This window comes from Geotrypetes seraphini, chromosome 4 (genome assembly GCF_902459505.1).
Source record: "Geotrypetes seraphini chromosome 4, aGeoSer1.1, whole genome shotgun sequence".
Taxonomy (NCBI): Eukaryota; Metazoa; Chordata; class Amphibia; order Gymnophiona; family Dermophiidae; genus Geotrypetes; species Geotrypetes seraphini.
In genome coordinates, this window is record NC_047087.1 from 260,676,447 (window position 1) to 260,701,802 (window position 25,356).

At 40.5% G+C, this 25,356-nt stretch overlaps 1 protein-coding gene across 6 annotated transcripts in view; it reads right to left on the reverse strand.

Moving 5' to 3' along the window:
• The window catches only part of EXOC6 (exocyst complex component 6), a 254,284-nt gene that overhangs the window by 16,813 nt on the left and 212,115 nt on the right, over nt 1-25,356 (reverse strand). For 5 of the 6 annotated variants that reach the window (XM_033941883.1, XM_033941884.1, XM_033941887.1 and 2 more), the window contains one exon: nt 596-708. The exons of the other annotated variant lie outside the window; for it this stretch is intronic. In XM_033941883.1, coding sequence (XP_033797774.1) covers nt 596-708 — 113 coding nt within the window. The remainder of the gene's footprint in view (nt 1-595; nt 709-25,356) is intronic. 6 annotated transcript variants of the gene reach the window in all.

Here is a 25,356-nt window from a genome sequence, read left to right on the forward strand (position 1 = left end):
GAACAGTATCCAGTTGAGGAATTTGTTTGGAAATAGATTGAGATTATTTGAGGAGTTGAGTATTTTCAGGAAGAATTGTAATGGTTAATTTATTTTAGTTTGGTTCATGTTATTTGCTTTATGAGTGTTTAGTCTTACCTGCTTAGTTAATGGTCAGACTATAAATGAAATATAAATAGGGCAAATAAAATAGAAGGGATTTAGGGTGGGAGGCAGGCAGTTTGTATTTCTTCAGAATTCAATTCATACCAAATGTATGACATTAAAATGTTTAGCTTAAATTATGTTGTAGAATATGGTAGCACTATCCTCTTAGATGAGGTTATGTTGCTAAAAATACTTGAAAATGCAATAGAAATCAATGAACACACTAAAATGTGAACTGGAGAAACTTGCATCTTTGTACAAATAAGCAGTAAAATTTTATATATAGTATATTATCACAGTAATAGGAAAGTAGCACTGAAAAACATTTCAGCAGTGAGAAGAGAGAGACAGCTGAACCTGTAAGCTCAGTTATGTCTGCCGCTGAAGGCAGAGGAAATCTAACAGTAAAAAAGGATACATGTAGAATCTGTTCCTACACTGTACTCACTTTTCTAGGAGGGTTAGGGCTGTGCTTGGGTTTACTCTGAGATACTTAGATGTCGGTTGCCCATAATCTGCAAGATAGGTAGACCAGTCCCATACCATGAAGAGATCAAGAAGCTAAAAAAAAAAAATGGAGAAAATACAACAAAGGAAATAACCTTTTATTTATTAGACACATGGTACATTAGAGGAGTATCTCTAAAAAAAAACAACACAAGAAAACTGATATTCAAAGGCTTTGTCCAGCTAATTTTAGGAGCAAGCTAGACAAACCTTACTGTTTTCATTCTTTGCACAAAATGTAGTCAGATTTACCTAGTTAACTCCAGTTAACCAAATGTTAACCAACTTTAGATCCAATATTTGCTCAACCCTGAAAAATATCCAAGTTAACTGGACTAAGCACTACAGTTATTTGTTGGCTCACAGTCAGCTAAATATCAGACTTAGAGGAACTGGTGCAGAAGGAGGACTTTTTATAGATGTACTTTTAAATGCAATTGCACTGAAGAGTGTAAGTAAGAAGGATTTAAACTCTCTATTGCCACTTCTTTTAACCGAGAAGCAAAGAAAAGGACAGAGAAATACTATTTTCTTTAGCCATAGCCTTCCAAATGCCCATCAGTATCTTTTTTCCTTCAAACACCCAGGTAGTGCAGCTTTTTAAAATTTCATTTGCTGTTTTAAGTAATACAAGACAACAAATTCAGTTAAAATTATCCCACCAAATAGTGGATTAAGTAAAGGCAATCAGATTTAGATTGTGTTTTTGTTGCTAGAAACGATTATAAATGTAATGACTACTAATGTTCAAATAAATAAGAGTGCATCCACAGTAATTACAACCAAAACTTTACGTTAACCTAATTAAGAATATTCAACAAGCCCTCTTAGGTCCACAGCCAGGCAATTTCAGCCCTACTGGGAAAAAGAGAATTTTTCAAGATTTTATTTACTTGTTACCTCCGGATTTCTCTGTTAAGATACAAATAAAGTAAAAAAAAGTGTCTTCTTCTGACAGTATTTTAGTCTAAATGTTTAGTCTAAATGCGTTGGTTTGTTGACCAATACAGAAGTAATCTTTTAAAAGGTAATGTGGTGTCTGAACTAAAACAGCAAACCCTTTATTCAACTCCTAACACCATAATCCGTTCTAAGCCATTTAAAACCTACTTCCTATCCAGGTTTTAATTGTTTCAGACATTTAAATACTTTACTCACCACCTTAATTCAATTAGAGGATGTGCTTTTAAGTCATCCTGCCTTGTTATTGTAGTTTAACATGTTACCATATGAATTTGTTTTCATAAAGAAGGAATAAGAAGAGTACACCTACCTCAATTAGTATGTTTATACTTTAAATAATTTAGATAAAACCTCTAGATGAATACTCAAAAGAAATAAAATTATCAGTTGTACCTCAACATAGCACTGTAAAAACAAAAACAGTTTGAAGATAAAGGAAAACATTTCTTCTGATATCTGTTCTTTCACAGACAATTAAAAAACATGGATTGATATTCAAAATATTTGGCCAGTTAACACTTCACTTTCAAATTTTCCATCCTGGCGATCAGGTATTTTTTGGACTGGAAAATCTGATACCTAACTAAAAGATAACCGAGTAAAAAAGAGAAGGGATCAGCCATGTTTGTATACGTGTTATAGCTATATCTCTAGTTTGCTTTCTATACAAGCTCTTTTTGTAATTCCTTACACTTGAATGGGATTATTCTGATTTGGACTCCTGAGGAAGGCTTGGTAGCCGAAGCACAGCTTGTGTTGAGTCCTGTCAGAATTTTAACAATAAAGCGCTTTTTTGTTTGACATTGTGCTCTTTTTACTCCCACTCATCTTGGACCTTTTGATGGATTATTTATTTTATACTGCTGTTGATATATAGTAAAAAAAAAAAAAAAAATTATAGCGGTTACAAGAATATTGCCATAATTACAAAAATACAAGTGTACATTACAATAAAAGAAGGAAAGATTAGGTTCTCATCTTGATAATCTTTTTTCTAGTTAACAGGCACATCATTCTGAAACAGGTGGGTAGTGACCTTCTGATCGCCAGACGTGGTATAGAGAGTCTCATTAGCATTTTTCTGCTCCACCTCCCATCACTGGGTTGTTTTGTAAATTCTCAGTTCGTATGGTCAGCCCTAGAGAAGAAACATGACAGGGAGGGATAAGGGACTTTTCCCAAGAAACAAGTCTGTTCTGCTCATCTCACAACATTTAACACAAAATAATCATAAAATATTAAAACATTTAATGATATAATGAGGCGAAACAAGCAGACCACCTATCTAAGTGCAAACTGCACTAACAGTTTTGGAGTTCTGCAAGATACCCTTTATTCTCTGCAAAATGGCAATGGCTTTCCCCATCCTTGACAGTGCTGGATGGAGAGAAGACACAAGGCATCCAGTAATACGGACATATCTGAGACAGCAAGCAGGCTAATAAACATCTGACAGGGCAGGCTTCCAGAATGATGTGCCTATTTACTAGAAAGAAGATTGTCAAGGTAAGTTCCAAATCTTCCTCTCTAGTACAATAGGTACATCATTCTAGAACTGGTGGGATGTATCAAAGCAGTCCCCTTATAATCTAAGGTGGGGGCAGAAGAGCCTACTGAAAGTACTGAAGATCCAAACACAGTATCCAATTTGACTGCTACATCCACCCTATAAAACACTGTGAAAGTATGGAGGGAAGACCAATTGGCTGATCTACAAATTTCCTCAGGGAAAACTGCTCTCAACTCCACCCAGGTGGAAGCTACACTCCTAGTGGAATGAGCCTTTATGTCTACTGGAGGTTGCTTTTCACTGCCAATATAAGCTGGAGCAATGGCCATCTGAATCCATCTAAAAATTGTCACTTTAGAAGCTGGTCAGCCTCGATAGCTAGTACCCACCAGCACAAAGAGATGATCTGACAATCATAACTCATTCATCACTTCCAGATAATGAAGCAACACTGTGCAAAGATCCAGCAATTTCAGAGCCTTGTCACTCTTCTTTGACCCCTCTCTCTGAAATCCTGAGAAAGGTTTTTTTGCAGGATAGGGCCTTTAGCTCACACACCCATTGTGCTGATATGACCACCACTAAAAACACTATCTTAACTGTCAGGTTCATATGGAGCGCTAGCGAGAGCCTAAAGAACGAGATTTAAGACTCCATGTTGGAAAAAGTTCATGCACTGGAGGATGCAGATGTAAGGCTCCCTTTAAAAATATGGACACATCTAGGAGGGAGGCCAATGTCCTTCTAATGCACGAGAGACCCGCTATCTGTCCCTTGAGGGAACCAATCACTAGTCCTTTCTCGAGCCCTTCTTGAAGGAAAGCTAAAACCAGACGCTAGTGCTGTGACTGGGTCTTCACTTTAATGGGTAAGCATCTTCTCTGGCTTCCCTGCTGGAGAATCCACAGAGAGGTCCAGAATGGGAAAAAAGAAATTGAGCTTGTACCCTCCCTCCTGAATAATTTCCAGAACCTAGCGGTCTAATATGATTCTCACCCATGCTACCCAGTAAGCTGACAACTTCCCTCCTATTCTTAGAGGTACGGCTCCTGACCTGGTTTCAGAACTATTTTTTAGGGGCTGCCATGGGGCGGGATCCTGAGGATGCTTAGCATCCCCAAATCTTTGTCTCGAGTCTTGAAAAGATATCTGGACTGAAGGTCCCCCCTGGGTACTGGCAAAAATGCCTAGAGCAGGGGTGAGCAACTCTGGTCCTCGAGGGCCGGAATCCAGTCAGGTTTTCAGGATTTCTCCAATGAATATGCATGAGATCTATTTGCATGCACTGCTTTCAATGCATATTCATTGGAGAAATCCTGAAAACCTGACTGGATTCTAGTCCTCGAGGACCGGAGTTGCCCACCCCTGGCCTAGACTCACAAAAATTACTTCAACCTTGGTCTGCTGTCTGACAAAGATGTAGGCTTACAATCCTGCACACTTGTCATAAGATCCTCCATCCCTTTACCAAAGAGCAATTGACCTTTAAAATCAACTTGCTCAGTGTAGCTTTAGAGGAAGAATCTTCTGCCCATTGTCTGATCCAAAGCATTCTATGGGCAGATATAGCATATGCAAAAACTTTGCTAAGTATCCTGAACAGATCATAAAGAACATCTGCCACATAATCCACTTTCGACATTAAGAACTGGGGAGACATATCAGCATTCACTCCTGTAGCTCAACGCAATCTTCAGTGGCAAGCATGTGCAATGTATGATGCCACTGCTGCTGCTATCAACCCCAAAGCCGCGGCCTCAAACTGCCTCTTAAGGATAAAATCCAGCCTGCAGTCTTGTGTATCCTACAATACCACTCCACCTTCATTAGGGAGGGAGGTACGCTTTGGTGGAATAAACAACTGATGAAATTCAGCGTCCACCGGGTAAAGTTTCTTCATGGCTTTAGCCACCTAAAGAGGTCCCTCTGGAACTTCCCAATAGTCTGTAAACATTTATGTGAGCCTTAGTGCTGCTCATAATTGAGAACTGGCCCTTAGTGGCCTGTGAAGGCTCTATCTTTAATTGTTAGAGAGATTCAGTAATTATCTCCAAAAGCACTGAAGGCTTGAACAGACTGCACACATTTGAGTCCTCACCAAGATCCAAGGCTGCCACCTGGTTGGACCCTGACTCTCCCAGGCGTGATGCAGAGTCTTCTAAGACTAAGGACCCAGACTGGGTTAATAAAGGCATAGATATCAAATTCACCTCATCTCAGGCCTCTTCTGACTGTACTCCCTCTTACGCATGGCTCTCCTATGGGGAAAATGCGCTCTTAAAAGGGGATAACCCCTGGTGCTACCACTGTCACAACCCAGAGGGGTCACTGTAACCACTGTAAATTTTTCTGGAACAAAAGCCAGACCAGAACGCCCAGAGGGTTCTGGAAGGTGCTCCTTTAGGCCACTCTGGGTTTTTACAGTAGATGTGTGGTCACATTTCGTTGGGAATGTCATTTCACCAGTTCTGAGTCCAGCTGGGATTTCTGATCTGGAATTTGATCCATCACGGACCCCTAGAGAGAATAGGGAGGCTAAACCAGTGGCTCTCGCCCCCACCCATTCACGTGCTGCATGGCACGTACAACATGTATGGTGCTCGGCCATCCATCCATTGCAAATCTGGTAAAAATCCTTGGTATCCTGGCCAGAGGAGTCCATCTAGACCAGTGGTCTCAAACCTGTGGCCCGTCGGGCTCTATTTTGAGGCCCTCGGTATGTTTATCATAATCACAAAAGTAAAATAGTTTCTTGATCATATGTCTCTTTAGCTATAAATTACAATATTATTCTTAAGACTTAGCCAAAAGGAAAGATTTATAAACTATAAAGGAGTTTTACCTTATGCAAAATTGTTATTTCTTTAATAAAACATTAACTATTTTTTCTGAGGCCTTCCAAGTACCTACAAATCCAAATGTGGCCCTGCAAAGGCTTTGAGTTTTGAGACCACTGATCTAGACCTAGTGGTTAGAGCTACAGCCTCAGCATCCTGAGATAGTGGGTTTAAACTCCATGCTGCTCCTTGTGACCCTGGGCAAGTCACTCAATCCTCCATTGCCCCAGGTACATTAGATAGATTGTGAGCCCACCGGGATATATAGGGAAATGCTTGTGTGGTGCAGTGGTTAGAGCTACAGCTTCTGCACCCTGAGGTTGTGGGTTCAAATCCCATGCTACTCCTTGTGACCCTGGGCAAGTCACTTAATCCACCATTGTCCCAGGTACATTAGAAAGAGTGTGAGCCTATTAGAACATGTACGGTGCTCGGCCATCCATCCATCGCAAATCTGGTAATATGGGGATACGAAGGTAGACCTCAGGGATAGGGGAAAATGCTTGAGATACCTGAATGTAAACTGCTTAGGCTATAAGTGGTATATAAATATTAAAATAAACAAACCACTTAGATAATCTTGATAGGCGGTACATAAATACCTAATAAAATAAATAATAGAATTTTGAGGCAGACAGAGGCTTTTATTTCAAACTCAGGAAATCCAAGATGGCCACAGCAATTTTAGTGCCAAAAACAGCCCGTGGAAGCTAAATAAGGGGTCAAATATTCAAGGAACAGGATTTTAGAGGTGGAGGACCCTAGCCCTAGCCCCAGAAACCTTTAAATTCACTTTTAAAGACCCCTCCCCCTTTATTTCTCTCATTGGATGTCACAGCCTTACTCACTGTGCCATGCTGATGTTGGGAGCTGCAAAAAGCTGTAACTATAGCCAGAGAACTTCTGCCTCAGACAAGCCCAGAATCCGGTAAGCTTGTTTCTTTTTCATCTGAAAGGACTGAGATCTCAACTCCTGCCAGAACCCATGTGTGAAATCGGGGGAGGAAGCACAGTCAGCACCCAGTCCTGGTGAAAAACCACCTTGGGGTCGGTCACTCAGCCTGCATTCAAGCTTTCTGTGGATATAACCTGGAGTGAGCCTTGCTTCAAGGGGAATGGTCCCTGAGATCTCAGACTGTTAATGCAGGCCGGCCAACCAGGTGCCTCTCTTCCCTATATACCTTCTCTCTTTGTACGCTGATCTCTTCTCATGGTTTTCAATATCATCTCTATGCTGATGACTCCCAGATCTACCTCTTCACACCAGATATCTCTGCAGGAGTTCAGGCCCGAATTTCAGCCCCGTGATCTCCGCTTGCCGGGCAAGCCCCTCTTATCTGTACCCTTCTCTTTCACTGCCAATTCTAGACTCTGTCCCTTCTTTCTTGCGGCGCCGTATGCCTGGAACAGATTGACTGAATCAATATGTCGTGCTCCATCCCTGGCATTGTTCATATCCAACCTAAAGGCCCACTTTTTTGAAACTGCTTTCAACTCTTAACTCCCCTTCACTGCTGCCAGATACCTATACCCACTATAATCTCCCCAATCCTGCTGCTGTCAGATACCTATACCCACTATAACCTCCCCAATCCCGAAATATCCTGTCTAAATTAGATTGTAAGCTCTTCTAAGCAGGGACTGTCTATTGTATGTTAAAATGTACAGTGCTGTGTACGTCTTTCAGCGTTATAGAAATAATAAATAGTAGTAGTAGCACTGCTCTCAGAGTCTGTGTTCTTTGAAACCAGAAATGTCCCAATACTGGGAGCCTCTGAGGCACCAAAAATTAAACACTAACACAACAGACAGACTCCTACCATCTTGTGTGTAGAGAGTAAAACTGAGGAGTGATGGGAGGCGGGGCAGAAAAACGCCAACGAGGCTCTCTACACAAGATCTCACAATCAGATGATCACTATTGCACTAGAAAAATACACAGTTTATATTAAAATAGCTAAGATTACAGACTCATAGTCAATAATTAATCAACCCATGATATTGCTGAAATAAAATTGTCTTGATTAACTTGTGAAAAACTGGAGACTGCTATGACAACTGCTAAACAAGGAATTTCAAAGTTCAGGTCCAGTGTAGGAAAAAATTCTACTTCTAGTCGAAGAGTTTGAGGTGCTCAATGTTTGAACACTGGCAAGTGAAGTGTACACAGACATTAGTATACAATTTATAAGTGAAACCACATAATTATTAATGATTAATGCAGTTGTAGTTAATACCACCTCATATTGGAGAAGTGTCATTGATTTTTCTGATTACACAGGTCAACACATCATTTTCATCCGAGTTAATGTTGGGTGGGTTTTTCATGATGATTTCAAATCTGTGTTTAGTTTTTCACTAGCATGTCACATTTTTATAATGAGACTCATTATATATAATTATAAATGTTAATTGGGCGATATATCATGCGTTTATAGGATAAACGTATAAGGAGGGTTAATGACAGTTGTCTTTTTTTATGTTAGAGATGGTGATTAATATCAGTCTTTATCATGCCAAGAAATAGTACTAATCATCCAGATAGTTTCTGTTACATCTGTGGTTCATTTACACCAAAAGCACAACGTTGCCCAATTACAATAGATCTGAAGAAGGTATACAGATTGTACTTTGGCTGTCCACTGGGTGACCAGGATAGTCTTGGGCTCCACATATCATCTATACCAGTTGTTTCAAAGGACTTTGTGGCTCAATCGACGAAAGGCAGCGATGTCATTTGCAATCCCAATGATATGAGGGAACCGTGAGACCATATTAAAGATTGTTACTTTTGCCTTGTGAACACAAGTGGATTCTCAGCTAAAACTAAGCACAAAATTAAATAATAACAACTTTTATTTGTATACTGCAATACCACAAGCAGTTCAGAGCGGTTTACATAATACAGTGATGTTACAGAGAATATTGCCAAGTACATTGGTAACAAATTTCAATTACATTACTGAGCCGAAAGAGGTTAGGTATAACCGGAAATATGTCAGAGATACAGCAGGTAATGTGGTGATATAGCAAGGTAGGAAGGAGTCAAAGAAATTTATCAAAGAGATAGGTTTTAACTGATTTCCTGATGAATTCGTAGGAGGGTGCACTTGAAATGAGGGTCGTTAGACAATTATTCCATTTGTCAGCTTGGAATGACAGTGTTCTATCAAGGAATCTCTTGTATACACAGCCCTTCAGGGAGGGGAAGGCAAATAGATAGGCACTACGTGTGCGAGTGGTGCCTGGAAACACAAAGTGATGTGTCTGGTAAACTGGGGATGAACCCGGATTCTGCTATTAGGCCTGTTCCTCAAGATGACTCATTGCCTGTCCTTGTACCTCCACAAGATGGACTTGCTTCTGTGGAACATGATGAGGAATGTGATGATGATGCAGCAGCTGGTCACAATCCAGAATTATCTGATCCTGATTATGTGAATGATGAAGATTCAGAACCAGAGACCTTTACACAAGCTGAGCTCAATGATCTTATTCATGATCTAAATCTTTCAAAAGAAAAAGCAGAACTTCTTGCTTCAAGGCTTAAGCAAAAGCACTTGCTCGCAAAAGAAGCTAATATAACTCATTACAGAAAAAGGAATCATAACTTAACAACATTCTTCACTATAAATGGCTCATTGTGCTTTTGTCATGACATCAATGGGCTCTTCAACAGTTTGTCACAAGTGCATTATCCAGATGAATGGTGTCTCTTCATTGATTCTTCATAGAGAAGCTTGAAGGCAGTGTTACTGCACAACAGAAATTCCAAACCAACTATATTAATTGCTCATTCTGCTCATCTAAAGGAGTCTTATAAGAATATGAAGAATTTACTAGAAGCAATCAGTTATAAAACACACCAGTGGAACATTGGTGGTGATTATTGGCATGCTAAAGGGAATGCAAGGAGGATTCACTAAATACTGCTGTTTCCTGTGCTTGTGGGATAGCAGATCTACAGCTGAACATTATGCAAAGTGTGTCTGGCAGCTGAGCGATAACTATAACCCAGGGACAAGTATTGTGAAATTTATGCCATTGGTAGATCCTCATAAAATATTTCTTCCACTTCTTCATATCAAACTGGGATTGATAAAGAACCTGGTAAAAGCCATGGGTAAAGCAAACTCACTAAGTTTCAATATCTTGTTAAGAAATTTCCAAAAATCAGCTCTGCAAAACTGAAGGAAGGGATATTTATAGGCTCACAGACCAAGTCTGTGTTATGCAGGATGAAGATTTTAAGCAATCATTCTCAGCAGCTGAGCTTAAAGCTTGGGAGGCATTCAAGTGGTAGTGGAAAACTTTCTGGGCAGCCATAAGTCTCTTTCTTACAAGGAAGGAGTTCAGAATCTCCTTGACTCATATCAGAAACCTGGCTGTCGCATGTCATTAAAAATACACTTTTTTGCACTTACATCTTGACTTTTTCCTGGAAAATCTTAGTATGGTGAGTGACGAGCAAAGAGAACATTTTCACCAGGACATTCAGTTAATGGAGCGTCGCTACCAAGGTTTCTGGAATGAGAGTATGATGGCCGACTATTGTTGAATGTTGTGCCATGACAATCCAGACACAACTCACAAAAAGAAATCATACTAAGTATTTTTGAAGAAATATTGGTTGCTAAGTGACACAGTCCAGTATAATTATGCTATGCTTTGTGCTTATTTTACTTTGGACCGAAGATACTGCAACATTTCTTTAAGTTGATGCTTCAATTCTTAAAACTCTATATGCTAAAAGCTATAAACTAACATTAGTCACAAATTTAAAAGTTTACATGACTGAATAAAAAATTAATAACTGATCTGAAATCAGTGTGAAAAACTGATTTAGAAAAATGTGCTGTGTTGTCAGATGATTCAGGAAAAAAATTTTTTTGTTGTCTTGTGTTATTACTGATGGTTTCTTTTGCCATACTTTCAGAGTGTGCTAATCAGACTCAGTTATTTAATTGACCCGCACCTAAATGCCAAGGTTGCTCATTTTTTATATTTTTAATTTAAGAAACCTTATCTACAAGAGAACCTTGTTTAAAATTATACAGAGCTTAGGAGATATAAGAAAAAAGATAACATCTTCCAAAATTAAAAGATAAAAAAAGCTAAAAGAAGAGAGGAACACACTAATCGAGTATAAGTGAGGAGCAAGCAAAATAAGGTAACAGTGTAAAGGTAAGGCCATTAGCATGACACTAATACTAAATATGGAATTCCTAAACTCTGAGGAAGCAGATTTATTCTTCTTCATATCCAAAAATGTCTTCAACTGCTCAGGAGCAATTATAGACCTGTGAGCCTGATATTGATGCCAGCCAAAACAATAGAGACTATTATAGAGAACAAAATTACAGGGTGCATTTTATGGACTAAATACACTGCACCCCCCCCCCCCGGGTACCTTTTTTTAGTGGCGATGGTCAAACGTGGTCTCCTGGACAGCAGCCTTTGTCTTAGAAGAATGACGTACAATGCAGGAGTGTGACCTTTGCGCTTCCTGCCTGGTCCAGCACCGCTCTGTGATTGGCTGTAGTCAGTTACTGACTGCAGCCAATCACAGAGCGGTGCGGGACCAGGCAGAAAGCGCAAAGGTTGCACTCCTGCATCACTCTTCCAAGGCAAAGGCAGGCATCCAGGAGACCGCGCTTGACCACCGCCACTAAAAAAGGTACCGGGGAGGCTGCGGGTGGCTTTGGTATTTCCCAGCACCAGATGCACCTATGTGTAGAGGAGGAAAAACCAAGAAGAATAAGATTCTGAACCAAATTTTTTTTTCTTGTTTTTTCCTCCTCCACAGGTGGGTGCATCTTATGGTCCAGTGCATCTTATGGTCTGAAAAATATGGTATATATATGCATTCATTAATGAGACAAAGCCAACATGGATTTAATCAAGGGAAATCCTGAATCACCAATCTACTATAATTCTTTAAAGGGGTGAATAAACATGTGGATACATGTGGCTTCAGATGTTGAGAAAAGTACGTCATCTGTTCTATCAGCATCATTTCGCTGTATTGGTTCAAGCTATCTTTCTGGCAAAATTGGATTATTGTAATTATATTTATGTGGGATTGAGTAAAGGACATGAAAGATGGCTTTAGCTGATTCAGAATACCGCAGCCAAATTGATTTTGGGAAAAACGAAGTTTGATCATGTCTCCTTTGTTAAGGAATCTTCGTTGGCTTCCCTTTCGATTAAAGGTTCAATATAAAAATGTGCATGTCTGTTTTTTACATGGGCTTTTTGTGCCTTTAATCTCTTTACCTTTATACACCCTGAGATTCTCAAGATCAAGAACATCTCACATTTATAAGCTTCTCCTTTCCATCCTTAAAAGGAATAAAGTCTACTAGCAAAATTTCCCGTTCTTTTCCTTACTTATTTATTGTCATTTGGAATGAATTACCATTTTACATAACAACTTGTCTATCTCTTCAGATTTTCCGTAAAGCCTTGAAAACTTATCTGTTTCAGTGTTTCTTACGTAATAGTTCCAATGAGCGCCAATAGATATTTTTCTGTAATCTAATTATGTAAACCAAATTGAGCTCTTAATTTTAGGCGATGATTCGGTATATAAGTCTAAGATTTAGATTAGATTACATGGTAACAAAGTAAATGATGGCAGATAAAGATCAACAATTATTTATTTTCTTTGATATGTGTGCATAGCAGTCTGCCTGGCACTGTCATTGTGTTCTAACTACTGGAGTTGCTGTCCAAGCTCACTCCAGCTTTTCTAAACCATTCCAAATTATTGTAGTTCCCATCAAAGATCTCTCCAGCCCATCCCAACCATATAGTCTTATACAGTACACTGATTGTGCAAGTCTGCTCAGTTCCAGCCCTAGTTCTTCAATTTATATCCTTCACTTTCTAATTAGAGATCCTCTATGCTTGTAACATGCTTTTTTGTATTCCGTCACCATTTTGCTCTCCACCACCTCCCTCGGGAGGGACTTCCAGGCATCTACCACCCTCTATGTGAAAAAGAATTTCACATTACTCTTAAGTCTACTGTCCCGTAACCTCAATTTATGCTTTTAATTTTACCATATTCTAGAGGGCATAAATTGAGGTTACGGACAGTAGACTTAAGAGTATGGGGACTTAAAGATCTCAATATGTATAACTTTGGAGGAAAGGCAGAAGAGGGAAGATATGATAAGATACATTTAAATCAAAATAATTGCCAAAATGTTACTCACCAGCAGTGGGCTATACTGCTAAGATCCACATTAATTGAAAAAGGGTGGAAAAAAACCTCAAGGTAAATACTATCACGCAGCAATCAATACTGATTTCAAGCTGGCGCTGTTCTTGTCATTGGCATAAAAAAAACACACCCCAAAAATGTATAGATCTATAGAGGAAAATTCCTGATATTGATACTTAAATTTATAAGTGCACGGCAGTGAGGAATTTTCCTCTATAGATCTATACATTTTTTTGTTATTATGCTGTTATAGCACTCCATGGTGTGATTGCATCTCAAATACTGTGTGCAATTCTGGTCACTGCATCTCAAAAAAAAAAAAAAAGTGGAATTAGAAAAGGTACAGAGAAGGGTGACAAAAATGTTAAGGGGGATGGGATGACTTCTCTATGAGAAAAGACTACAGCAACTAAGCTCTTCAGCTTGGAGAAGATACAGCTGAGGGGGAGATATGATAGAAGTCCATAAAATACTAAGTGAAGTGGAACAGGTAAATATGAATTGCTTGTTTGCTCTTTCCAAAAATATTAGGACTAGGGGGTATGCAATTAAGCTATTAAGTAGTATATTTAAAACAAACTGGAGAAAATATTTTCTTCACTCAACATGTAATTAAACTCTGGAATTCATTGCCAGAGAATGTAGTGAAAGCAATTAGCTTATCAGGGTTTAAAAAAGGTTTGGATAGCTTCCTAAAAGAAATGTTCATAAGCTATTATTAAGATGGGAAAATCCACTGTTTGTTTCTGGGATAAGCAGCACAACCAGTAGGATACTGGGTTTGATGAACCTTCAGTCTGTTCCAGTAGGGCAACTCTTATGTTCTTAACTCCAAAATATTGCACCAAGCATTTATAAGGATAACATTTAATAAAATATTAGCACCCAACTTCTTGCTTTGCTGTCTTAATGTCAAGAAAGCTTTCCATCCTTCCTGCACCACCTTAATGGTATCTAGGTACATCCATATCCTTTGTCCAAAAAATAATGCTTGCAAATTTTGAAAATATAGTCATAACATTGCATTCACATCTTGCTTAAAAACAAAAGAAACAAACAGGGTGGATCTTTCCAGAACCTCTACTGAAGAATCTTCCAATAAAGATATCAGATTATTTAAATCCAGCCCAACTTATTGACCTTACCTTCTAGGTCTTACTCACAATTTTTTTATCTAAACTTATTGGCAGGAAATACACCTTATTCAAAGGAGGAATAAGTTCAGAATAATATTTCAATATATTCATCAAATATCTTTTAAAGATAAATCCCAGGGTTGAGCCCAGCAGCTTAGGGAAGTTGAGCAAAAAACCAACAAAACAATAGCAGGAGAGATGTTTAATCTTTCCCGCTGTCAACCAATAACCTCCCTCCCATCCCCCAAAGAGGGAGAGATGCCCACACTCTCCCCACTGCCCTAAAATCCTGGCCGTGAGCCCCACTGCAGCTGGAGAGATGCCCATACTCTCCCGCTGCCCTAAAATCTCCGCCACGACCCGACCCCCCCCTGCAATAGGAGAGATGTCCACACTTTCCCGCTGCCCTAAAATCTCCGCCATGACCTGAGCCCCTCCCCCCAGGAGAGATGCCTACTCTCCCCCGCTGGCAAGTGACTCCCTCCTCCCCTGTCTCCACTGCCCACTTCCCTCAAAATAGATGACACAGAGGGACACGGACTCCTTCCTCCCAGCTGCCTGCGTTGTCTAAAATGGGTCTTCCCCTCCCCAGTGCATCTTGAGATGCACCGGGAAGGGGCCTAAGGCGCCGAATGGCCCGGATGCGCCATAGGAGAGGTCTTAGGCATCCTGGCCAATCAGAGCCTCAGGCCCCTCCCCAGTGCATCCCAATATGCAACCTGGAGGGGAAGGCTCATTTTAGATGATGCAGGCAGCTGGAAGGAGGGAGTCCGCATCCCTCTGGGTCATCTATTTTAAGGTAAGGGGGAGGAGGTTGGCGGATACGTGGAGGGGATTCAGGTCATGGTGGGTACTTTAGGATAGTGGGGGCATGTGGGCCTCTCCCACTGCAGGGGTGTTGCTGCCATTCCGTGGGGGGGGGGAGGAATGTTCACTGCCACTGCAGGGAAGGGGTGTTGTGATGCAGTGGAGAGAATGGGCATCTCTCCTGCTGCATCACAACACAGGGGCTTTCTAGCAGTCTCCGACACTGACCGGCACCCCTGGACCAGTCGCTTATTTTTGTTGCCAAAAGCCGTCACTTTTTGAAAATGGCTTGGCATTTTTTAAGAATCCACTGGAGGGCTCATTTCAATGTTGAAGAGTCCATTTGCATGTCATTGTCGGAGACTGCTAGCAGTTTTGATAATCTTCCGCTAAACTGTGTATAGGCTAAACCGCTGGAAAACAGTTTAGCGACGGCATTAAAGTTTTGAGAATCTGGGCCTTAGTCAGCTAGCCACTGAATATTAGCATAGCTAGCTATGTCTCAGCCAGCCAAAAATAGACTGAAAATTTAATGCTAGTCATATGAACATAAGAACTGCCCTGCTGGGTCAGACCCGGGGTTCATCGTGCCCAGAAGTCCGCTCACGCAGCGGCCCTCTGATCAAAGATCAGTGCCCTAACTGAGTCTAGCCCTACCTGTGTGCGTTCTGGTTCAGCAGGAACTTGTCTCACTTTGTCTTGTATCCCTGGAGGGTGTTTTCCCCTATTACAGACTCCGGAAGAGCGTTCCAGTTTTCTACCACTCTCTGGGTGAAGAAGAACTTCCTTATGTTTGTATGGCATCTATCCCCTTTCAATTTTAGAGAGTGCTCTCTCATTCTCCCTACCTTGGAGAGGGTGAACAACCTGTCTTTATCTATTCCCTTCAGTACCTTGAATGTTTCGATCATATCCCCTCTCAATCTCCTCTGTTCAAGGGAGAAGAGGCCCAGTTTCTTTAATCTTTCGCTGTACGGCAAGTCCTCCAGCACCTTAACCATCTTAGTCACTTTTCTGTGGACCCTTTCGAGTAGTACCGTGTCCTTCTTCATGTACGGCGACCAGTGCTGGATGCAGTACTCCAGGTGAGGGCGCACCATGGCCCAGTACAGCGGCATGATAACCCTCTCCGATCTGTTCGTGATCCCCTTCTTTATCATTCCTAGCATTCTGCTCGCCCTTTTCACCGCCGCCGCACATTGCGCGGACGGTTTCATCGACTTGTTGATCAGAACTCCCAAGTCTCTTTCCTGGGAGGTCTCTCCAAGTAACGCCCCGGACATCCTGTATTCGTGCATGAGATTATTGTTATCTACATGCATCACTTTACACTTATCCACGTTGAACCTCATCTGCCATGTTGATGCCCATTCCACGAGCCTGATTATGTCACATTGCAGATCTTCACAATCCCCCTGCATCTTCACTACTCTGAATAACTTCGTATTGTCTGCAAATTTAGTCACCTCACTCGTCGTACTAGCACTGAATTTCCAGTATCGCTGCAGACCGTGGGAGATCTCAGGCAATCTCCCTAGTCTGAATATGAACCAGATTGTGTGCAAAAAACATTCTGGCTGCATATTTCTTTGTTTTACACTTCAAACTCCTTTTCAAGCAAGAATGTCTCATATGCTAAACAGTTTATTAACCCCTAATCACCCAGTTAATTCCAGACCTGATTGTATGTTTAATTACCTTTTTTCAGGTACAATTTGCCTGATAAACATGTCAGAACACTTGCTGTTAGTCTGTTTCAACAGACAAATGCTGTCTTTCCACAGCCTAGAGGCATAATTAACAGAGAAAAAAGGCAGTTATAAAAACACATAGAAGCTGATTCACTAAGGAGAGCGCAAAGAGAAATCCCCACCTGACCTCTGCATAACCCAAGCAGGAGATTAGCCAATTTCCAAGCAAAGCAGGCTGTCACACTGTTAGGCCAATTGCTTCTATTGACACTCTGCATAAACATCTTACACAGGGTGAACAGAAAGGCTCGTCATGCCATTAACGTTTCTTATTATTTTTGTACCTAAGCTTTAAGGAATAAAGGACTTTTTTTAAGTTTCAGAAAACAAAAAGGTCAAAAGGTGAAAGCATTCTATTAAGCACAGGGAAAGAGAAACTAGGTTTAGTCATTGCAAAGTACCAACTTATAACATTTTCAGCATCTTGTCAAAATTGGAATATATGCCATAAAGAGTGTGAAAGCTGGGTTGCTAGTTTTTTTAGTAACACAAATATTTATGCCACAATCCTTTTTGATTTTCATTTCTATTTAGATCTAAAAATAGAAATACAACTTAGATGTTTAGAAGCCAAATTGCTAATATTAAATTTGAGAAACAAAAGTGCACCACTATGTGATTGACAATAATAAATCTGTATGACTTTTCTGTAAGAGTGGGAGTTTCAAAAATAAAGGACATCAACTAAGAGTAACTGGAGCCCTATCTATGAATTTTCCACATCATTACATGGAAAGTGCCATAGAAAATTCTTATAGACTGTCCCAGTACTGACAATGAAGTCACAGCATGGGTTTTCAGCCTAACCACAGATAGTTGGCAAAATTCCGGTGCTATTTATACATTTGGATTTAGCTTATACCTTTTCAGTAGTAGTTCAAGATGAGTTGCATTCAGTAGACTTTTTTCTCCTGTCGCCTGAAGGCTTATAATCTAAGTTTGGAAGGTTATAATCTAAGACAATGGAGGGTTAGGTGATTTGCTCAAGAACATAAAAAACAACTCATTTGATTTTAATACTTAATATACCACTAAAAAATGAAGTGCTATAGCAGTTTACAATGCTAAGCTCATTATAGAAACAGAGAAACATGATGTCAGATAAAGGCCAAATGACCCATCCAGACTGCCCATCCGCAGTAACCATTATCTCTTCCGCTCTAAGAGATCCCACGTGCCTACCTCAGTCTGTCTTGAATTCAGACACAGCTTCTGTCTCCACCACTTCTTCCAGGAGACTGTTCCATGCATCTACCACCCTTTCTGTAAAAATGTATTTGTTTAGATTACTCTTGAGCCTATCACTTCTTAACTTCATCCTTTGCTCTCTAATTCCAGAGCTTCTTTTCAAATGAAAGAGACTCAACTCATGCGCATTTACATCACGTAGGTATTTATACGTTTCTATAATATCTCCAATCTCCCACCTTTCCTCCAAAGTATACAAATTGAGATAAGAACATAAGAACATAAGCAGTGCCTCCGCCGGGTCAGACCATAGGTCCATCCTGCCCAGCAGTCCGCTCCCGCGGCGGCCCAAACAGATCACGACCTGTCTGAATCATCTGAAGGGGCTCCCCTGCCACCTTGGCCTCCCAATTTGGTCCTGCCTTCCCATCGAAGTCCCAGCCCTCCGGTCCTGCACATGCACGACCTGGTTGGTTTATACTCATTACCTGACAAACTTTCTATACTTTTGTTACATCCCAGCTCCTCCCTCAGTATCCCATGATCCCTTTATCCCTCAGGAATCCGTCCAATCCCTGTTTGAATCCTTGGACCGTACCCTGCCTGATCACTTCCTCCGGTAGCGCATTCCAAGTGTCCACGACCCTCTGGGTGAAAAAGAACTTCCTTGCATTTGATCTTTAAGTCTGTCCCCATATGCCTTATGATGAAAACCATGCACCATTTTAGTAGCCTTCCTCTGGATCGACTCCATCCTTTTTATATTTTTTGATGGTGCGGCCTCCAGAATTGTACAAACTTAATAACATCTCATTGTGTAACAATAATTATTATTACACTAATTATATCACATCCACAAGACCCAACCCAAGAATAATAATTGTCTAACTGCAACTCTCATTATCAAATCCACTCATTAATTATATAAAAGACCTCAATAAATAACTGTTACCCATAGCATTCTTATTATCCATGTTCCTTCCACAATAAAAAAGTTTTTAGTAAAAAACCATATTTTCAATCGCTTACAAAAGAGACTTGAGAGTTCTGATCAACAAGTCGATGAAGCAGTCCACATAATGTGCGGCGGTGGCGGCAGCAAAAAGGGCGAACAGAATGCTAGGAATGATACAGAAGGGGATCACGAACAGATCAGAGGTTATCATGCCGCTGTACTGGGCCATGGTGCGCCCTCACCTGGAGTACTGCGTCCAGCACTGGTCGCCCTACATGAAGAAGGACACGGTACTACTCGAAAGGGTCCAGAGAAGAGCGACTAAAATGGTTAAGTGGCTAGAGGAGTTGCGGTACAGCGAGAGATTAGAGAAACTGGGCCTCTTCTCACTCGAAAAGAGGAGATTGAGAGGGGACATGATCGAAACATTCAAGATACTGAAGGGAATAGACTTAGTAGATAAAGACAGGTTGTTCACCCTCTCCAAGGAAGGGAGAACGAGATGGCACTCGCTAAAGTTGAAAGGGGATAGATTCCATACAAACGTAAGGAAGTTCTTCTTCACCCAGAGAGTGGTAGAAAACTGGAACGCTCTTCCGGAGTCTGTCGTAGGGGAAAACACCCTCCAGGGATTCAAGACAAAGTTGGACAAGTTCCTGCTCAACGGGAAAGTACACAGGTGAGGCTGGGCTCATTTAGAGCACTGGTCTTTGACCTAGGGACCGCCGCGTGAGCGGACTGCTGGGCACGATGGACCACTGGTCTGACCCAGCAGCGGCAATTCTTATGTTACAAAAACCTAAGTAACTTTCCATCGATTGCAATTCATCTGGCAGTTCATTCCACAAGTTAGGTCCAGCATAACAGAATGCTTTTTTCCATGTTCCAGTCAATCTCACTTTATCCAATTATGGTAACTGAAGCAAGTTCTTCTGAAATGAACGCAGAATTTGTGTTGGAGCATATTTACTCAGTTTATCCGACACATACTCTGGGACTTTCCACGTCAAAGCTTTAAAGACCAAACAACATTTTAAAAGTAATTTGTCCTTTAATAGTCAACCAATGCAAATTAACTAATATAGGTGCAACATGATCCGATTTCTTTTTTCCAGTTATCAATTTAGTATTTTGCATTAGATGCAATCTTACTAAACAATTCTTACTTAATCCATTGTACAAGGAATTGCAATAATCTAATCGACTAGATATTAAAGCATGCACAATCTTTGCAAAATTCGATTCATTCAAAAATGGTCTTAGTTGTTTAATAAACCACAAATGAAAACAGCAGCCCTTGACCACAATACCTATTTGAGATTTAAAATCTACTATCACAATGAATCCCCAATGTCTTAATTTTTTCTACCAGTATCAAATTCATGTCATTAATCTTAGGCATAGACCATAATGGGAGATTTAAACTTTCTTGGTTTTCAGGTTGCTGCTCTAACCATTCTTCTAAATTAAGCTGCAGAGCTATATAGGTTGTGGCAGAATATTAATGCTATCTACAGAGATGGTTAACCATCTCCATGCATATTCAGCACCATTCACTATACATAAAAGTAGTAGTGTATATACATAATGGGCCTGATATTCTAAAAAACTTAAGCGGCCAGTAGAGGCTCCAAGCCATTTAAATCACTTGTCCGAGGTAAACAGCAATATTTAGCAGGATTTATTTAACCAGAAAGTGCTGCTAAATATTACCTCTTTATGGCCAACCCCTAACTAGAGAGGTCAGGGGTGGGGCAAAGGCAGATTTGGAGCAGAGCTGGTTAGCACTCATATTCAGACCACCCAATAATTATATATAAGACCTGGTTAAAAACCCACATATGTATGGTTAGGACAGAAAAAAGGCTATCCTAACTTCATGCGGTGAAGGTAGCAGTCTGAATATCGTCCAGTGGCCAGTTACACTCCAAGTAGTGGCTCTGACTGCTTCCTGTCCTGAACTACCCTCCCACTTTCTAGAATGCTCGATCCACCCCAACCATCTCTTGAAGATAAAGGAAGGTAGGCAGGCCTAGCCTCCCCCACAACGGATCCCCTATCCCAGACCAACCATGAAGAATCCTTGGTGGTCTAGTGGTAATTGGACAAGAGCAGTGCCCACTTACTCCTGCCCACATCCAAAGGTGCAACAAAATGGCTGTTGTGACCCCTAGTAGCTGCTTCATGATACTTTAAGTACAAGTAGTTCATGTATCAACACTGCACTTTGCATTAAATCTTAACTGCCAAACATTAGACCACTCTTTTGTGTTTGTAGAGATCTTCTCATGGTTTCTATTCCCTCCAAGGTGTCTACTCTGTAGCAAATCTTCATGTCATCTTCATATCTAATTATCTTTCAAGTGTTACTCACAAATATACTGAACATAATTGTCCCCAGCTGTATTTCTTTCTTTGCTTCTTTGAAAGTTATCTGGTATTCTTGTTTCTCTTTTTACATCCTTCTGTATTCATTGAATGCTGCTTCTTTAGCATTTATTTTTTCAGTCACCTTTTTGTAGAACCCTATTGGTTTCCTTTTCCTTTTGCTTCTATTAACTTTTCTTACATAGAATTATCTTGCTTTTGTTATTGCTCTTTTCAACTTGGATCACTTCCTTTCCATTTCTCTTATATTCTCCAATCCCATCAGCTCTTTCTTCAAGTATTTTCTCAATTTACTAAAATCAGCATGTTTGAAATCTAGAACTTAAATCAAACCATGTTGAGTGATGATCACACACCTGGACGCTAGACACACTTTCTCTATTTGTGAGCCCTAGATCCAGTGTTACTCCTTTCCTCATGGGTTCTGACACCTTTTGTCTGAACAGAAAATTTTGAAGGGCATCCACAATCTCTCTCTCTCTCTCTCTACTTCTTTTGATTCTGAAGTTGGGATATTCCAATCTGCATTGGGCAGATTGAAATCTCCCAGCAACAGCATCTCCCCTTTCAGTCTGATTTTATGGATATCTACAACCTGATCTTTGTCCAGCTTCTCCATTTGTGTTGGAGATCTGTAGACAACACCTGTGTATAGGTTCTATATTCTCTTTTCTAGAGGATCCATAATGCTTCCTCCATTCCCAAAGTCCCCTGTATTTCAGTAGCCTTAATATTATTTTTTAAACATACAGCACCATCTCCATCTCATTAGCCATCCCTATCTTTCCCAAGTATGGCATCCCATTCATAGGAATCTTTGAACCATGTCTCTGTAATAGGAACAATATCTAGGTCATTCTCTTAACATCAGGGCTTCAGATCCAGAACTTTATTAGACTATGAGAGTTTGAGCTCATTACTTTCCATCTACATTTTACTGGTATTCTTATCTTTTGTACAATATTTTGCCTTGTTCCCCCCCCCCTTTCTACCTATGCAGAAAAATGGCCTTAACACCTAGGAATGACCCGCATAAGCATGTGCTAAAGTCACTTTTTCACATAATTTGGTAAAAGGGCCCCTTAGATAATAAAATGTGAAAAATGTACATGGGTTTCAATATTTTTATAAGGATCTATGGTTAAACAGAAACATCTATTTACAAATGACCTGACAAAAGAAAAGTGGGGGTGGGGATGATCCCAGGAGACAAAATCTTGTTATGAGAGATACTAACCAACTACTTATGACAAAAACTGTTGAAAAGAAATTCTTTCCAATTAACAGCTGTGAACAGAAGGTCACAGTGCTGCCTGTTTGCAGTATTCTGAATAATTAAAGGCAGCCTTGACTTAGTGCTTTGATTAGAGAGTGAAAAAAAATGTTGTATATAGACTTTTTTCTCCCAAGTAAAACATAGCACTATTACACTTGTGCTTTTTTCCTGTTGTCTCCTGCATATCATTGTTTTTATTCCTATGAAAACCTCTCTAAATAGGTCTAATTTCCTAAAAGAGAAGTCCATAAGCCATTATTAAGATGGCTTGGGGAAATTCACTGCTTATTACTAGGATAAGCAGCATCAAATCTGGTTTTCTCCTTGGGATCTTGTCAGGTACTTGTGACCTGGATTGGCTACTGTTGAAAACAGATACTTGGCTTGATGGACCTTTTGTCTCTCCCTATATGGCAATTCTTATATTATTAACTTTTACTGATTCACAGGATTTTTAATTATATCTTCCTATAAATAATTTCTCAAACGTTTTAGGCTCCTCCTTTGGGATTTCTAACTGCCATATTTATAGGATTTAGATTTTAAAATTTTTCATTCATCTTGAGCCAAATTCTCAGGTTTCTAGAATAGATGTTTTCTCATTTTCCATTGTCAGCCTCTGCCTTTTATTATGTGTAAGTAGCATTAAACCTCTGGCAATTTCAGTGATTAGGGTCAGCTGAATTGAGCCTTATTATCAATGGTACCAATTAAGTTGACTGGCATGTTTCCACAATACAGTTTTCAACATTCTTTCACAACTTCTACCCATGTATTGTACTAGAAATCTGAACTTCTTGGCACTTTTTTTTGTCTTTTGGGGATCTAGTCGCCTAGAACGAATTCCCATCATAGGACTAAAGATCTCATCTTTGACTGTACAGAAATGCTCCCACATATTTTTCAGTGCTCATGGCCCAATAATGTACTATTCCTTTTTTAGCTGAAAGGCAAAAAGTACATTGCTTTTCAAATATACATGCTGATTTAGCATATGAAGAAACTATGGGCTCCTTTTACTAAGCTGCGATAGTGTTTTTAGTTTGCGCTGAATTGCAGCTCGCGCTAAACCTTTTTTACACAGCTAGAACTAATGCCAGCTCAATGCTGGCACTAGCGTCTAACGCGCGCTAAAACCACTATCGCAGCTTAGTAAAAGGAGCCTTAAGTAGCAATAAATGCATTCAGATTTAAAAAAAGTGAATTCCTCTTTGTAAAGCTCACTTAATATAAAACCTTTATTTAAAATGTGTACTTAAAGCCTACCTGGACCCCACCATGAAAGTAGATCATAGTCTTAGGACACTCCCAGTGCATCTCAGGATGCACTGGAAAGGAGGTGTAAGATTCTGGTTGGCCCAAGTACCTAAGGCCCCCCTATGGGAGAGGCCATAGGCATCTGAGCCAATCAGGGCCTTGGGCTCCTCCCCGGTGCATCCCGGACCTTCATTTTAAAAGGTTGGCCCAAGTACCTAAGGCCCCCCTATGGGAGAGGCCATAGGCATCTGAGCCAATCAGGGCCTTGGGCTCCTCCCCGGTGCATCCCGGACCTTCATTTTAAAAGTTATGAGGGGAGTGGGGGGTGGTCTTCCTGTTAGGGGGGGATGCTGGGTGGGAGGTCTACAGGTGGGTGGGGCTCCTGAAAGGAAGGGGTCACCGAGTGGCTGAGGGATGCTTTGGGGGAGGGGTGATGGTGGCAGGAAAAATTGTGAACTCCTTCTGCTGAAGGATGCTTTGGGGGGATGCTTTGGGAGGGGCGATGCTTACTGTACACCTGGCGTAATTTTAGTCACCCATATCCCTCTATGCCTCTCGTAAGGAGATGTGCATCTTGTTTGCTTTTAAATCCTAGAATGGTGGATTCCACAATAACCTCCTCTGGGAGAGCATTCCAGGTGTCCACCACTCGTTGCGTGAAGCAGAACTTCCTGATATTTGTCCTGGACTTGTCCCGCCTTAGCTTCAGTCCATGTCCTCTCGTCCGTGTCACATTGGACATTGTAAATAATTTTTTTTCCTGCTCTATTTTGTCGATTCCTTTCAGTATTTTGAAAGTCTCAATCTAATCCCCTCACAGTCTCCTTTTCTCAAGGGAGAACAATCGCAGTCTCTTAAGTCGTTCCTCGTATTCCAAGTTCTCCATACCTTTTATTAGCTTTGTTGCTCATCTCTGCACCCTCTCCAGCAGTTTTATATCCTTCTTTAGGTTGGGAGACCAAAGGTGGACACAGTATTCTAAGTGTGGTCTGACCATTGCTCTATAAAGCGGCATTATAACTTTCTCCGATCTACTCGTGATTCCTTTCTTTATCATGCCTAACATTCTATTTGCTTTCTTTGCCGCTGCCGCGCATTGTGCCAACGGTTTCAGGGTCCTATCTATCAGTATATCCAGGTCCTTGTTGAGAAATATACATGTGGAAGGGCATAATCAAAAAAAGCGTCTAAGTCCCCTTTTGGCCTAAGTCCTTAAACGTTCAACGCAGAAGCAGGGAAAGTGTCCATAACCAAACCAAACGTCCTTGTTTTGATTATGGTCTTCCTCTGACTAAACGTCCAATCACCACTACGTCTAAAAGTACACCCACACCACGTCTACACTTTTCAGCCATAATGAAACAAAAAAAACGCCTAAGCCACAAACGTCCAACAGAAGGCCTTTT